This window comes from Salvia splendens, chromosome 20 (genome assembly GCF_004379255.2).
Source record: "Salvia splendens isolate huo1 chromosome 20, SspV2, whole genome shotgun sequence".
In the NCBI taxonomy this organism is placed as follows: Eukaryota; Viridiplantae; Streptophyta; class Magnoliopsida; order Lamiales; family Lamiaceae; genus Salvia; species Salvia splendens.
The window spans coordinates 17,883,765-17,897,482 of NC_056051.1; the positions used below are offsets into that span (position 1 = coordinate 17,883,765).

Here is a 13,718-nt window from a genome sequence, read left to right on the forward strand (position 1 = left end):
TTGTGTGGAGTGAGATAAAATATGAATTGAAATATACAATCCATTCGTGGTTTACTTTACAATAGATACAAATTCTTAAGGCAAAACTATCATCTCATACTTTTGGTTTTTGGTGCTTTGGTTAATAGTAATGTTTTGCTGTTTAATTAACTTTATAATAATGTGATCAAAGATTATTCATATATCATCTAAACTCAAAATAAGCAACAAATCAGAGTGGCGCAGCGGAAGCGTGGTGGGCCCATAACCCACAGGTCCCAGGATCGAAACCTGGCTCTGATATATGGGTTGCTAAATCTTTTGTTTAATTATGTATCTGTCTCATAATTTATTTGGATTTTGGAATCATTTTTGCTTGGAAAATGGCTTTGCCAAATTGGCTTCTACTTTGAGCATTGTTGTTTGAGGTTGAGCATGGTTAGTCTGCTGTTAGTCTGAAGAAGAGTGGATGAGGAATCAACTGTTGTAAGGAGGCGACAAGAGACAGCTCGACCGGTCCTGTCCACTCCTCACCGGGCTTGAGAGTTCTCTTTTGTTCCAGACCACTGCCATCACAACCATTATTAGGCATTTGTTCTAAAGTTGTGTTTCTCGCGTGACCAAACAGCGTCTCTAGAGCTAAGATAAACACGATGTACCTATCCACACAGACAACCACTTGATAGAATCAAGAAATGTGATGGACTACCTCGGATTCAAATGTCAAGGCGTCGTTTTGTTCTGTGTGAAACGCTCTTTGCTTGAGAGGATAGTCAAGAGTTTCCAACCCCTCTAGCCTCTACTCTCACCTCACTGATGATCAAACCAAATACTACCACTATTTAATTTCACTAAAATGCTGTAGTAAAGAGATGCTATAATAATCAAGAGAAACAATTCACCTTATACTATCTGATATCAAATTCTTGGTTTTAACTAACATCCATAAGATTCAAAGGTGTAACATCCTATGAGGCCAGATTTTGAGATCATCATCAGATTTAAAGGTCTGATTTTGAGGAGACTATTGAGGTGGGTTTTGAAAAATACTACTCCTATATTAATTATAAGAGATTTAACGCAGGAGTTATGTTACTGAACATCCAACCAAATTACCGGAATTAACTGTAACAGGGTGAGGGTCTGTCTAGAACTCTATAATTAAATTGATTGATATGGTCGCTGCAAAAGCAATCTTTTTTTTCTAATTATTGGTAAATCAATTTAAATTTATACACCGTGTCACACGGAATCCGAGATCTTTGAACACTATACTCTTACCTTTGCCAAAGCCAAAATTATTTTCTTACTTATGAAGCACAATAACTCATTCCAATAAGGGCGTGGGCGTGGGCGTGTTCACTATGGAACAATTGGCCAATTCATTAGTCAATCCTTGATATTAGAGCATCCACTATAGGCTCAAAGGGGGCGGACGGAAAATCGGGGCGAGGAGGGGGCGGTCTATAGTGGACCGGACGTCCGCCCCGGGGCGGACAGAAAAAAGGGGGCGGGGCTGGGGCGGTAGAGGATTCGGCGACTAGGGGGCGAGGACGGGGCGATGGTGGTAGCCGCGGGGCGAGTCCGGGGCGATGGCGGGCGATCCTATAGTGGGGCGACGGGCGATGGGCGTCCGCCCCATTTGAATTTTTTTTTAATTTCGAAAATCACCCTATAAATACTACTCCTCCACCATCTATTTTTACACACTTTCACACCCTTTATTTTCATACACTTTCCCTTCATTCACTATCTACACCTTCACTCTAAAAAAATGCACGGTGGAGACGACGAATCTCCTGGCTCGCACGAATCAGGATATGGCGGCAATCCTTCCCAGCCGTCGGGATATTCTGTCTCAATTACCTCGTTTTATAATTATTTCAATTCAGCCGATTTAAAAACGAAACGAAAAAATTAAAATGAAAATTGGTTATTAAATTTTGGGGCTATTGGAAGTGTCCGCCACAGTGGGGCAGTGGAGGAAAAAATTGGGGCTATGGATAAAAAAGGGGCGGGGCTATCGGGGAAGGCCGCCAATAGTGCATGCTCTTATGATTGTTCACTGTACACTAATTAATTATTGGGGATCTTCCACATGGCGGAGGGCCCACACTATAAAAAAGAATTGGGAGAGAATTAAATCTTTTAAAATAGGTAAGAATTGGATTTGTATCGAAAACTCCACCGAGAATTGGACTTGGAATGATTCATTGCACCTTTCTAGTTTTGAATGGAATCACAGTAACACAGTGTTGAATGGAATAAGATTCTGCCTTTTGGCGCGGACGACAAGTTAAGATTTTTTTTTCTCCAAATAATCCCCAGTTTCTTCAGTTTCGCTTTTTTGCTCACTTCAATTTTGGGGATTCCTCGGTTCCTTCTGCCATGGATTTTGCAACCTTCTCTGGCCGCAGCACCTCCGACTATGATATCACTCAGACGGTAATGCTCGTAGTAATTGAAACCTTCGGATGGAATCTAGCAATATCTACTGACATGATCGTATTTTGATGCTGTTTACCAATTAAAACCCTAATTTCTGAGTTAGTTATTATGTTTTGTGTTTCAATCAATACAGAGTCGTTTAGCGTAGAATTATTTGATCGATTTGCGGCATGTTTATGCGTTGACTGAAATTTTGATTTTGATTTTGATTCAGACTAGTTCATGACAACGTCCTCCTAAATTTTGAAGTGTATTGCTTTTGTGCTGGTTAGCTGCTACCTGTTAATTCAATTTTGTCTTACGTAGAGAAGAAAGGGGAATATTATTTTGTTGAGTATGTCTTGTTTTTGTGCTTGCTCAGATGCTACAGATAATTGAAGAAGATTTAGACAGAAAAGAGTACTTTTGTTTTTGTATTGTCCCAATCCCATTTCAGTTATGCATTCAGTTATTGGAAAAATGGAGAATTTCTTGTTTTATGGAAAGAGGGTCTTTTAGATGTAATTTTTCATTCTGAGTGTATCAGTTAGTGCCAGCTTTAAATTGCTGGATGTTCTAGGGCATTATTGTAACCTTATAATATCACTTCCTGAAGTCACACAGCAGTCCACGCCCTCAAACACCTCATATGCAACTCCATTCGTGCTGGTTGCTTATTCTATGCTGAAATGCAGGAGGAAGATCAATTGGCATGTGCTAGCGAGGACCGTGAAACGAATTGTTGGGGTTGTGGGCTTCGTGTCAGTGTTGCTGCTCATGCATCAGTTTTTAAATGTGGCTGGTGCGGAGCTATAACTAAGGAACATGTGGTGAAAAATGATAGCATCCGATTGAGACGTTGGCGCGACCGTTGCTTTGTTACTGTCGTCATTTCATTTATGCTCTTCTTTATTTGTAAGCATGTTCATATCTCTAATGTCTTTAATTCCTTCTACCTTTCCCGCCCTTAGGGGCTAAGTGCAATTTCATTGTGATATGCTCTTGAACTAAGCACGTCGATACGAGCTAAATTTATACCATCACGGACATTGGCGTCCTATGCATTTACGTCAACTTGTTCCTTTGCAAATAGAATAATGACTGTAATTCCTAGCTCTGGTATGATAGAAAATGTTGTAGATATCTCTGTTACTCTGTATCTGTTTTCTACCTGTTCTAGTTTTGTCTCTGTGCATGTTGATATTCTGACACATGGGTCCTCGACAAATATAGATGTTTACTTTTGAAAACTATAATTCTTAGAAGCATATAAAGATGTTGCACATGCAAACTGTAGGATGAGTATGTGCATTATGTTATTTGAAACATCATTATTTTCCATTTTTCGATGCATTTTGGAATTGTATTGACATATTAGCTAAGATTAATTATATTTAAGCTGACTTATCAATATAATTATATAAAGAAGTAATGAATTCAATCCTGAGTTGGTACTTTTTCTGATCAATTGATCGTTTCATGATCATAACACTGTCTTGTCTTACGTCTATTTAAGACTGAGAACTGCTTTTACGTTTTTATTTCTTGGACTGTGTATCTTGTATATAATGATATTGGTGATACAGGTGCAGGCGTTTGGGCTGTTTACCCTGTCATCTTCTCCATTAGTTACTTCTGTGGTGTTTTCCACCTGGCAATTACAGTGATATTGTCGTTATGTACTTTATCTTCATTTTGCCTTTCGGCATTTCAACCTGCTGGTGTTCCACCTATTATAATCTGGGGTAGCTATCCAGCAGTGGGACAAGGTGGACTTCAGAACTACGCGTTCTGCCATTATTGTTCAAAGCCAAAATCACCTCTAGTGCACCATTGCCGTTCATGTGGGACGTGTGTATTGGGCATGGATCATCATTGCCCTTTTGTAAGTCTTGAAATATTTTTTAATTGTGTTAAAAGGTTTATGCATGAATGCATTTATAAATGGATTTGTATAATTAGATCTTATCTCATGTGGCAACAAGCTAAAAACATTATATTTGTTAAAATGATTTATGGCTTGAGTTGCAAGAGATAAATTGAGAAGCGTGAACTGTTTTTAGTTCTGCTCTTAATGTCATGTCAAAATTTTGAAGTTGGATGACCGAAGACATAGAGAATGTAACAAACTTTTACATTTTGGTATGCCACGGAACAGACTTGTTATTAGGACAATCTGTTCTTTTAGATACTTTAATAGTATAGCATATTTTTACATCATGACATTGCAGCTCTGATTGGGGATATGTTGATACCATTATGTTGGTGATGGGCTTCACGGTATACATTGTCTTTTTTCATTAAAAAAAAGGTGATTCACATGTATAACCAAAATTTTCTTGACTTTATGCAGATTGGCAACTGTGTTGGTTCCGCAAATCATCGGTCTTTTATTCTCTTTCTTTTATCAACAGTCATAAGTACAATTTATATTGTTATTATGACTTTTTATTCTGCACTTCACGTCTGGCCGCCTGTGGAGCATAATAGATCTCTAAGCAGATTGAGTGGGTTTGCTAGCCCTGAGTTTAATTTTGGAGTCGTAAAGAGAAATATTCTGGCTTTCTTGAGATCAGCGGTGTTTCTGTCTGCAAGAGGAGTTGTTCTTGTGTATCTATTTATTGCTAGTTTCTCAGTGGGAACTGGTTTGAGTGTGCTGTTGTGGCAGCAACTTAGTTTCATATATGTTGGAAAGACTTACTTGAGTCATCTAATTTCAGTTGACAATGAAGAAGTAACGGAAAGAGATTGCCAAAATCTTATACGATTTTTTGGTTTTCCGTCCAAGACAACAGCGTATTTGCCAAGTTATTGGAAGTCGAGGAAAGCTCACGAGAAGTGAGATCGAGAGGTAGGCATTTTCCTTAGCATCAATATTCTTGATAATGCAAATGAGTTGCCTTTACTTTGACCAATAGATACATTCCATGTTTTCATTCCAACGATCATCTAAGATGTAAGATCCGGGATCAGCTATATGATTATATGCCTGAAAAATCAGCAATGCTTTATATATCTAGTTATTTTTTTCAATGCTTGCCCACAATGTTCTTGTAAGAAAGAGTTCCCTAATTATTCAGCTTATGTAGTTTCTCGTGTACTTTGTATAGGTAGGAGAGATTGATTGAACCTGTTCCCTGATTCATTTCTTATGTTTGCTGTCTCACCCAAGACTTATTAGATATGTAAATGTCCAACTGGCGCTCAAGAACTGCGTGTGAGTTTGGAATGGTAAAAATCTCGTGTCTGGCCGGCTTACCTGTTGCCTCAAGTGTCTCGAAACTACAGGTTAAGGTTACTGAATAGATTCACTGCAGCAGATACAAGCTTAATTGGCGTTGGAAGGCTCATTTTTTTCCCTCTTATTATCAGCCAACGTCCATTTTTATTTTACTTTTGTGATAAGATGCCAAAGAGGTCACTGGGAAATGGTGAAGTAGATTTGAGGCGAGGTATTCTGGTGTAGATGTTTTGTGCATATTGGAGCACTGCATATTTTCTTAATGGGAAAGAGCTTTGTATTACATTTACTAACAAACACAACTAAATTGCGAGGAGCTATCGTCTATTATAGCAGGGACTTTCCCCATCGTCCACGCCCTACACAGGTCCACGCCCTTCAAGCCGGACGATCATCGTTCGGTGCGGGAGCCTAGACGATAGATTTTCAATTTTTTTTTACTATTTTAACTCTATATATACATCTCATCTACTCCCTCCGTCCCACTTAAGATGACACGTTTTCCTTTTTAATTTGTCTCAACTAAGAACTTTCTCTCTCCAATTAATACACTCAACCATTTTTTCTCACTCCTATTAAAATATTCATCTCCCTTTCTCTCTCTATTTTAATACTTGCACTCATTTTTCCTCTCTCCAATTAAATATATTAATTAATAACTCCTAAAATCTCATGCCGGCCAAGGAATATGTCATCTTAGCCGGGACGAAGGGAGTATGTTGTAACTCGTTTTTAAAACTAAGTATTTTAGGTATTGCCTTTTAATTTGTGTTATTTTGATATTTTATTTAGTAACATAAATTTTAAAAAAGATAAAAAATAGTGGTGAAGTGGAAAATGAGGATGGTGAAACGTATTAATTTTTTTATTTGATTAAGTTTTCAATATCCATTATTTCCAGTATGCATGAAACGTATTAATTTTTTTTTCATTTTTTCTAAAGATAATGATTTTAATGCGGTGAATGATTGATTCTATGATTGGATACTGAAAATGTATGTTTGGTTATTTATTACTCCATCCGTCCCTCTGTAGCTGAATCCTATTTCTTTTTGGGTTGTCCCACTATAGCTTAATCGTTTCCTTTTTTAGCAAAAAGCAACAACTTTTCTTCCCTCTTACTTTATTCTGTCTACATCTCTCTACCTTTTTCTTTTTCTACTTTATTATTCATTTACTTACCTCACTTAACACAACTTTTCTTAATTCTCGTACCGAAAATAAACGCTTCTACTACAGAGGGACGGAGAGAGTATTTGGAAATAATGGTTGATAAGAAAATATACCTTTATACTGTTTGTCCCTGAAAAATATAACTATTTTTTTATTATTTTATCCGAAAGTATGAATTTTTTAATTTTGAAATAGTTAAACAACACATTATCCTTATACCTCAATTTATTTACCGCTTATATCATTACACTAGGCTACTAATAATGAGGAACTTCTATCATTCACTACAATACTAATAAGGAGCCTTATATCATTCACTACACTAGCCTTTATATCATTCACTGCACTACTAATATAATGAGGAGCCGACTCATTCTTTATTAAAAAAAAATACTCTTTAACTTTATTAAAAATACTCTACTCACTTTCTTTTATAATTATATATTAAAATTCATGTTATTTCAAAAAAATTTATTTATAAAAACTAATTATGTATTAAAATTGATGTTATTCCAAAAATTTCTATTTATAAAAAACGAAGGTAGTATAATATTTTACATCAATATGTATGCTGTTCTTATAAGGTGAGGAATTTGAGAATACTACTTCGAATAACAAGGCTACATTCAATGAGATTATGACCTAATTATATGACTAAACAAGCTTTGGATACACCATATGAACTATGAACTACTGCTATTTAGTAGTCAGCAAAGCCTCTCTCTCCACCAACTGCAATATTTCCTCTGAACGACTAGTGAACTTATCAATAATATTCCTAGTAATTCTTGACTCAAAAATGGTGTTTCTTAGCCACACAATCCCAATATAAACATCACACTTGCACGCATTATACATGAACGAAGATCTCTCGATTTGGTGTCGAAACTGGACCTGCACACGTGAGGACGAAAGAAGAGTCATTAGTCGACGAGATTGACAGACCTTAGTCGAACGATGCTGCTTACTCTGAAGTGATTGCTCAGGGGGACGTCGTGGAGGGTCATGATCTCGTTCACCACCCATCCGTTGTCGTCTGGCAAGGGTGACTTCTGCTGCGTGCTAGTCACCTCCCCGCCAAAGTTTGAGATACGGCGGCTCAGCCTGTAGTTGACGCGTCTTTCTTGAATGCCGGGAGTTGCTTGCTCCCACGTGGTCGTGACATAGTTGAGGCACCCGGACATGCTCATGACTTTGTGTTCCAACTCACCTCCATCAAACATTTCCATTAGCGATTTCGGCTGTAAATTAATGAAAAATCGATTTTTTAAACAATTTTGTTAAAGAAGGCTAAAACTCGAAGAAACAGGTTATGCAGCTTACGTTCAAAGGCAGTTCTATCGAATAAACCTTCGTCATCTTCACATCCTCGGCCACCAAATAGGATGGCGTGTCTTCGAGCAGGAGAGGCTTCACATCATTGCCATCCTCATCATCTTGCAGTTGCTCCTCGGCGATTCTTGCCTTCTGATCAGGCTCGAGTGTTCTTGTTCTCCACAAGGCCATAATGGTCCTATTCTTGCAGCATAGGAAAATTTACATTTCGTTTTTTTCCTTACAACGTAAAAATCAGAGATAAAAGGTATACCTGCTTGCAACATTAAACGAAGGGAACGAATGGAAGTAAAAGTGCAGCCTCCCTTGCTCATCCAAAACCTTGGCTCCGTGTCTAGAATCAAGACCTCGACCCTTGTGCAGAATTATAACGATCGACGGGCTCCCTACTGTTGCAAGCGAAGGAGGTAGGACTTGAATATCTTCGATGTCCTCCCAGAGGAAGAAGAATCTTGTTTTGTGCCCAAACAAGTTCGCATAGAATCCAACGATTCTGGCAGAAAGGAACAGTCGGCCCTGTAGGATTAGGTCGCTTTTCAAACCAACTCTATCGAGCAATACAATAATGAAAACAAACTGAACCAAGTTTCTTGCACGCTACTTGGCTAAAACGGGTTAGTTTTTACCTGCAATGGCAACTTTCTCTTCAACGAGCAAGAAAAATCACTGATGAGAAATTCGTCTGAAGGCAATGTAAAGATCTTTTGAAAAGTTGAATTCCTATGCGGTGAACGTAGGCTCAACTGCAACAACATACACATAAATAACTTACAACTCCATTTAGTTAACTGGTATAATTCAGCACAGAACAGCATGGTTGCTACACCTTTTTCCCAACCTCCTTCTCCAAACTTGCTAGATAATCTCTAAGTGTTTCGACTCCGTTATTATTGTCCAAGAAGATCCTCAAGTGCAGCTTCGACTGAGCAGTCTGAGCGAGTTTTCCATCCAGAGGCACCCAAATATCTGCAAGCTCCGCAGCTGTGTGCTTCAAGAAATTGATCTCAGCGTGACCGAGTGAGTAAGATTGGTCGAATGGGCCTTCAAAGTTATAAACTTCAACATCCAACACAGACGGGGGTTCTTCTATAGCGTCAAACTCAAGTATCTCTGATGACCACAATCCAAATGAGGAAACAGCATGATAAAAATTAGACCAACAACAAGCAGATAGATATACCATTCCATTGAGGATCAAGAGTTTGAAGCTTCACCGAGCTAGTTCGTGTTTTGCCATTACAAGTGAGCAAAACGTAAGGGTCTGGAACCTCGGTTGGATTTGTAGAAGCTAAATTTGACCCCTCGATTAATGCTACTGTTAGAACCCATCCATCTCCCTGACCTTTGACTCTATGATCACTTCCTGCAATATTGCCAATTTATCTAAATGTGCAGAAAATATATAGTACGAGAAAAAATACTTGAACTAAATTTCAGTGGCATCACCTCTCCGAAGTTTAGCTTCAACAAAATGCGAAACCATGCTATAAACTCGCTCCAATTGAATGATCAATATGCCACTGGTGATAAGTTCTCCAAAACTGTCAGGTAAATCGAGCCCTTCAAACTCCAGTCCTTGTATCACGCTCGGTTGGCAGAGGCAAATGTGAACAACGACGTGTAACAACAAGAAAACGGTTGACACCACCGTGAAATTCCAAAAGTAATGGATTCCCAAATCTGAATCCCCTTGGTTTTCAGTCTCCATAGTTGCCAAAACACGATCTTTGTCTAATGTATCCACATCTTTTACCACTTCGAACCTCTGAGACAGTAATGTAGAGAATTGCTCGAAACTTTCCTTCAAACCTTGTCTTGCTCCGCTTTCAATCATCCCCTTCATCATTGTGGTTTGACTAAAAGTTACAGCCCAAGAAATAACGAGACGAGCAGATTCCCCTTCTGAAGAGGACGTGACACCCGGCATTATCTTATACAGCAGTTCAACATTGAAAGTGTTACCATATGGAACATCTGGAGTGCTCACTTTAACTCGAACAGCGAATTCACTACAATCGGCTTTGACATAGGTTTGCTCTTCTGTGGCTTTCACGGCCTTAACTAGCTTGGATGCTGGTTTCGTGTACGTAACGACTCTTCTCAAATACGACTTTTCTCTTTCCAACCTCCACCTCCACAATTCCTCCTGCATATCTGATGTTCCTTGCAACTCGGCCAAATTTCTGCGGAACTCAGAATTCGGACCAAAGAGAACCACGTTAAGATCCTTTGGCGACACTCTGTAAGTTTGATCGAGAAGGATGCCTCCCCGCAGATCCTCTGGCATTTCTCCATTCCCGTTTCCTGATTGCAGAAGTTGCTCGATCAATTCCTCAAAAGTGGAATCCTCTGAAGAGGTCTCCATGACACGGTCTTCGTTATCAGACTGCGTAGACAGGTCAGAGGAAGTTTCGTCTCGCGGTGCCTCGTCCTTGTTATGGAAGAGTTTCTCCAAGCGACCAGCAAGCGCCTTCATCAAATGTTTCCCTTCGTTCGACTTTCTGGGTGCAGGGGGGGATGCGTAACCGTTTTGAATCCTACTTTCCCCTTGTAAGTGATTATGACTCTCCGGAGACGTCGACATCGATGTCTCCTGATGCCTACCGTGCAGGGATAGCGCGAGAAGAAGTTCACCTACATTATTGATAAAAAGGCAGCCATGATAACCTTTCCCACTTTGATGAAATTACCATAACTCAACATCGAAAATGCTCAATCACTCGCAAAACTTGTCAATAAATAATGTGTTTTAGTATAATCTACCTATAAACATGATCAAATGAATCTAGAAAGCAATCACAAGTTAATAAGGAAAAAAAGTTGTCATAAATGGATATTAACTATTTCTATGGGACGAACGAAAAGGAAATATGACATATTTCTATAGAACTGATAGAGTGTAAAACTAATACTCCCTCCGTCCCATTTAAGATGACCACCTTTCCTTTTTTATTTGTCCCAATCAAGATGACCACTTTCCTATTTTGAAAATAACATCCTCTTTCATCTCTCTTTATTAAAATATTCAACTATCTTTTTCCTCTCTACTTTATTCCACCTAACAACACTTCTTAAAATACCGTGCCACTCAAGAATGTGACCATCTTGAATGGGATAGAGGGAGTAGTACTATATAAAAGTAGGACCACATTCTACTAACTTTTTCACTCCATTTTTACTAAAAGTCACACCATTTTTTAAAACCCGCACTGGTCAAATATGAGACATTCAATGAGAATAGGAGGGAGTAACAAAATAAACGAAGGTAACAACTTCAAATCAATCCATAGCTTATAGCTACATATTATAAGTAAAAGGAATTCGTTCAACTGAAAAAAAAAAACTGACCAGAATCATTGTGAAGTGATTTTCCATTCTTAGGCCTCTCGAGCGTAAACCAAGTCGGCGGCAAGGTCTGATTCGGGTCCTCCGCAACCCGCCAAACCGGAATCCTGACCCGACCCGCCAGCTCCCCAGCAGCGGAGACATGAAAAAAGGGGTGACCGTGATCGTCGCATTTGTAGACGGAAACAAGCAGCTCGTCGTTCAAATCGTGCACTCTGAAAACGAATTCCTCATTCCAAACCGGATTTTCCGAGTTCCTGAAAACGGCCGTCTTCGATTTCTGCTTCCCGACTTTCAACTTCACGTACGAGTTCTTCACTGCGACACCTCTGCCTTGTAACAGGTTCACATAGATCCTCATTTCAGCGCCAATTAATTTCTTTGTGAAGGAAAAATTAGCTCTTAATTAATGCCTAATGCCGCCGATTTTGAAAGCGGCGGTCTTATGGAAAAAGCTCATGGCCATGGAGACACGTGGATGTGTACGGAGAGTGACACGAATATTAATTTTGTATTCCCGGAATAGCTTTTTGTTTGGCGGTTTGGGTTTGGATATTGAGTTTAGCCAATAAATTCTGTTGGTTTTAGGCGGAATAAGAAATTTCGCTTTTGTTCCTTTCTAGAAACACTCTTATTTGATGCTAGAAATTTTGCTCACACTAATTATGATGAGCATTGATGGCTGTATCAGTTATGTATGCTTTAGATTTCTGGATATTCTAGGGGCATTATTGTAACTTACTACCCTTCGTTCCAGCTAAGATGATATATTTCTTAGTCGTCGTAAGATTTTTAGAAATTGTTGATTAGTTTGGTTTATTGGAGAGATAAAAAGTAGGTGTAGATATTAAATGCAGAGAGAAAGAGAGGTGAATATTTAATAGGAGAGAGGAAAAATGGTTGACTGTATTAATTGGAGAGAGAAAGTTACCAAAAATAGAAATATAGTACTCCCTCTGTCCCATTACAAGTGATGCGTTTCTTTCTGGCAGTTGTTTTGCAAAGATAATAATAAATAGTTAAAGTAAAGAAAGTAAAGTAAGAGAAAAAATGGTATAAAAGAAAGTCGTACACACATTATTAACTTACTTACTTTACTTTATTTCTATTCTAACTATTTATTATTATTATTTTTGTAAAACAACGTCCGATTTGGAGTGCCTCACTTGTAGCTGGACAGAGAGAGTATCATTTTAGTTGGGACTAAATAAAAAGGAAAATGTTTCATGTTAGTTGGGATTTAACTACTCCTATTTTATTTACTTCAACTTGGTCCCTTAGAATAGAATACCTAGCTGTAATTCCTAGCTCTGTTACTCTGTATCTGTTTTCAAAGATGTTTACTTTTGAAAAGTTCTAATTCTTGGAAGCAATTACAGATATTGCACATGCGAAACTGTAGGATCAGTATGTGTGCATTATGCTATTTGAAACATAAATATTTTCCATTTAGACATGCATTTTGGAATTGTATTGACATATTAGCTATATTTAAGGTGACTTATCAGTTGGTATAAAGAAAAGTAATGAGGTCAATCCTGAGTTGGTGCAATTAGTATCAATTAGGTCTCATCTCATAGATGTTTATGATTGGATTGGTATCAATTAGGTCTCATCTCATTTGGCAACAAGCCAAGCCAACAACATTATTTTTTGTTAATGATTTATGGCTTGAGTTGCAAGAGACTAACTTGAGAAGCATGAACTGTTATTAGTTTGAGTTGTTCTTGTTTATCTATTTATTGTTAGTTTCTCAGTGGGAACTGGTTTGATATATGTTGGAAAGACTTACTTGAGTCATCCAATTGACAATGAAGAAGTAAAGAAAAGAGATCGCCATCCAATTGACAATGAAGAAGTAACGAAAAGAGATCGCCAAAATCTTATACGATTTTTTGGTTTCCCGTCCAAGGGAACATCGTATTTGCCAAGGTTTTGAGGTGGACATCCACATTCTTCATTCCAACGACCATCTAAGCCCTGGGATCAGCTATATGATTATATGTCTGAAAAATCAGCAATGCTTTATACATGTAGTTCCCTAATTCTCCGGTTTATGTAGTTTCTGCTGTAGTGTAGGTTGGAGAGATTGATTGAACCAGTTCCTGATTCAGAATGGTGAATATCTCGTGACTAGTCTTAGTTGTTGCCTCGAGGGCCTGCCTATGCAAATTGGTCAAAGGCTAATGGTTACTGAGTAGTGCATCAAATATTGGAG

The 13,718-nt window shown here is 38.4% G+C and overlaps 2 protein-coding genes and 1 non-coding gene across 4 annotated transcripts; 2 read left to right on the top strand and 1 right to left on the bottom strand.

Annotated features, from left to right (window-relative positions):
* Window positions 1-210: 210 nt before the first annotated feature.
* On the top strand, window positions 211-282 carry TRNAM-CAU. Its single transcript has one exon. It is a non-coding gene; the product is annotated as a tRNA-Met (tRNA).
* Window positions 283-2,149: 1,867 nt separating this feature from the next.
* LOC121781101 (protein S-acyltransferase 11-like) lies at window positions 2,150-6,159 on the top strand. Of its 2 annotated transcripts, none has more exons than XM_042178794.1 (5): window positions 2,150-2,424; window positions 3,102-3,321; window positions 3,993-4,291; window positions 4,760-5,257; window positions 5,517-6,159. In XM_042178794.1, exons 1-4 carry the CDS (start codon window positions 2,368-2,370, stop codon window positions 5,246-5,248), a joined length of 1,065 nt encoding a protein of 354 aa, XP_042034728.1. In that variant the 5' UTR covers window positions 2,150-2,367; the 3' UTR covers window positions 5,249-5,257; window positions 5,517-6,159. The 2 variants fall into 2 exon arrangements, with proteins under 2 accessions (XP_042034728.1, XP_042034729.1); XM_042178795.1 differs by having other exon boundaries at window positions 5,579-6,159.
* A 1,168-nt stretch (window positions 6,160-7,327) lies between these two features.
* On the bottom strand, window positions 7,328-12,115 carry LOC121782056 (C2 and GRAM domain-containing protein At5g50170). The gene is made up of 9 exons (XM_042179759.1): window positions 11,504-12,115; window positions 9,602-10,789; window positions 9,336-9,518; window positions 8,982-9,265; window positions 8,782-8,898; window positions 8,409-8,671; window positions 8,144-8,333; window positions 7,789-8,061; window positions 7,328-7,714 (listed from the first exon to the last, which is right to left on the bottom strand). Exons 1-9 carry the CDS (start codon window positions 11,859-11,861, stop codon window positions 7,517-7,519), a joined length of 3,054 nt encoding a protein of 1,017 aa, XP_042035693.1. The 5' UTR covers window positions 11,862-12,115; the 3' UTR covers window positions 7,328-7,516.
* Window positions 12,116-13,718: the final 1,603 nt, after the last annotated feature.

Coding starts and splice junctions, on each gene's coding strand:
- LOC121781101 (XM_042178794.1), top strand. CDS start 2,368: ATGGATTTTGCAACCTTCTCTGGCCGCAGCACCTCCGACTATGATATC. Junction 2,425..3,101: donor ACTATGATATCACTCAGACG/GTAATGCTCGTA, acceptor GCTGAAATGCAG/GAGGAAGATCAATTGGCATG. Junction 4,292..4,759: donor TGGATCATCATTGCCCTTTT/GTAAGTCTTGAA, acceptor GACTTTATGCAG/ATTGGCAACTGTGTTGGTTC.
- LOC121782056 (XM_042179759.1), bottom strand. CDS start 11,861: ATGAGGATCTATGTGAACCTGTTACAAGGCAGAGGTGTCGCAGTGAAG. Junction 8,899..8,981: donor AGAAGGAGGTTGGGAAAAAG/GTGTAGCAACCA, acceptor ATGTTGTTGCAG/TTGAGCCTACGTTCACCGCA. Junction 8,062..8,143: donor CGATAGAACTGCCTTTGAAC/GTAAGCTGCATA, acceptor ATTAATTTACAG/CCGAAATCGCTAATGGAAAT.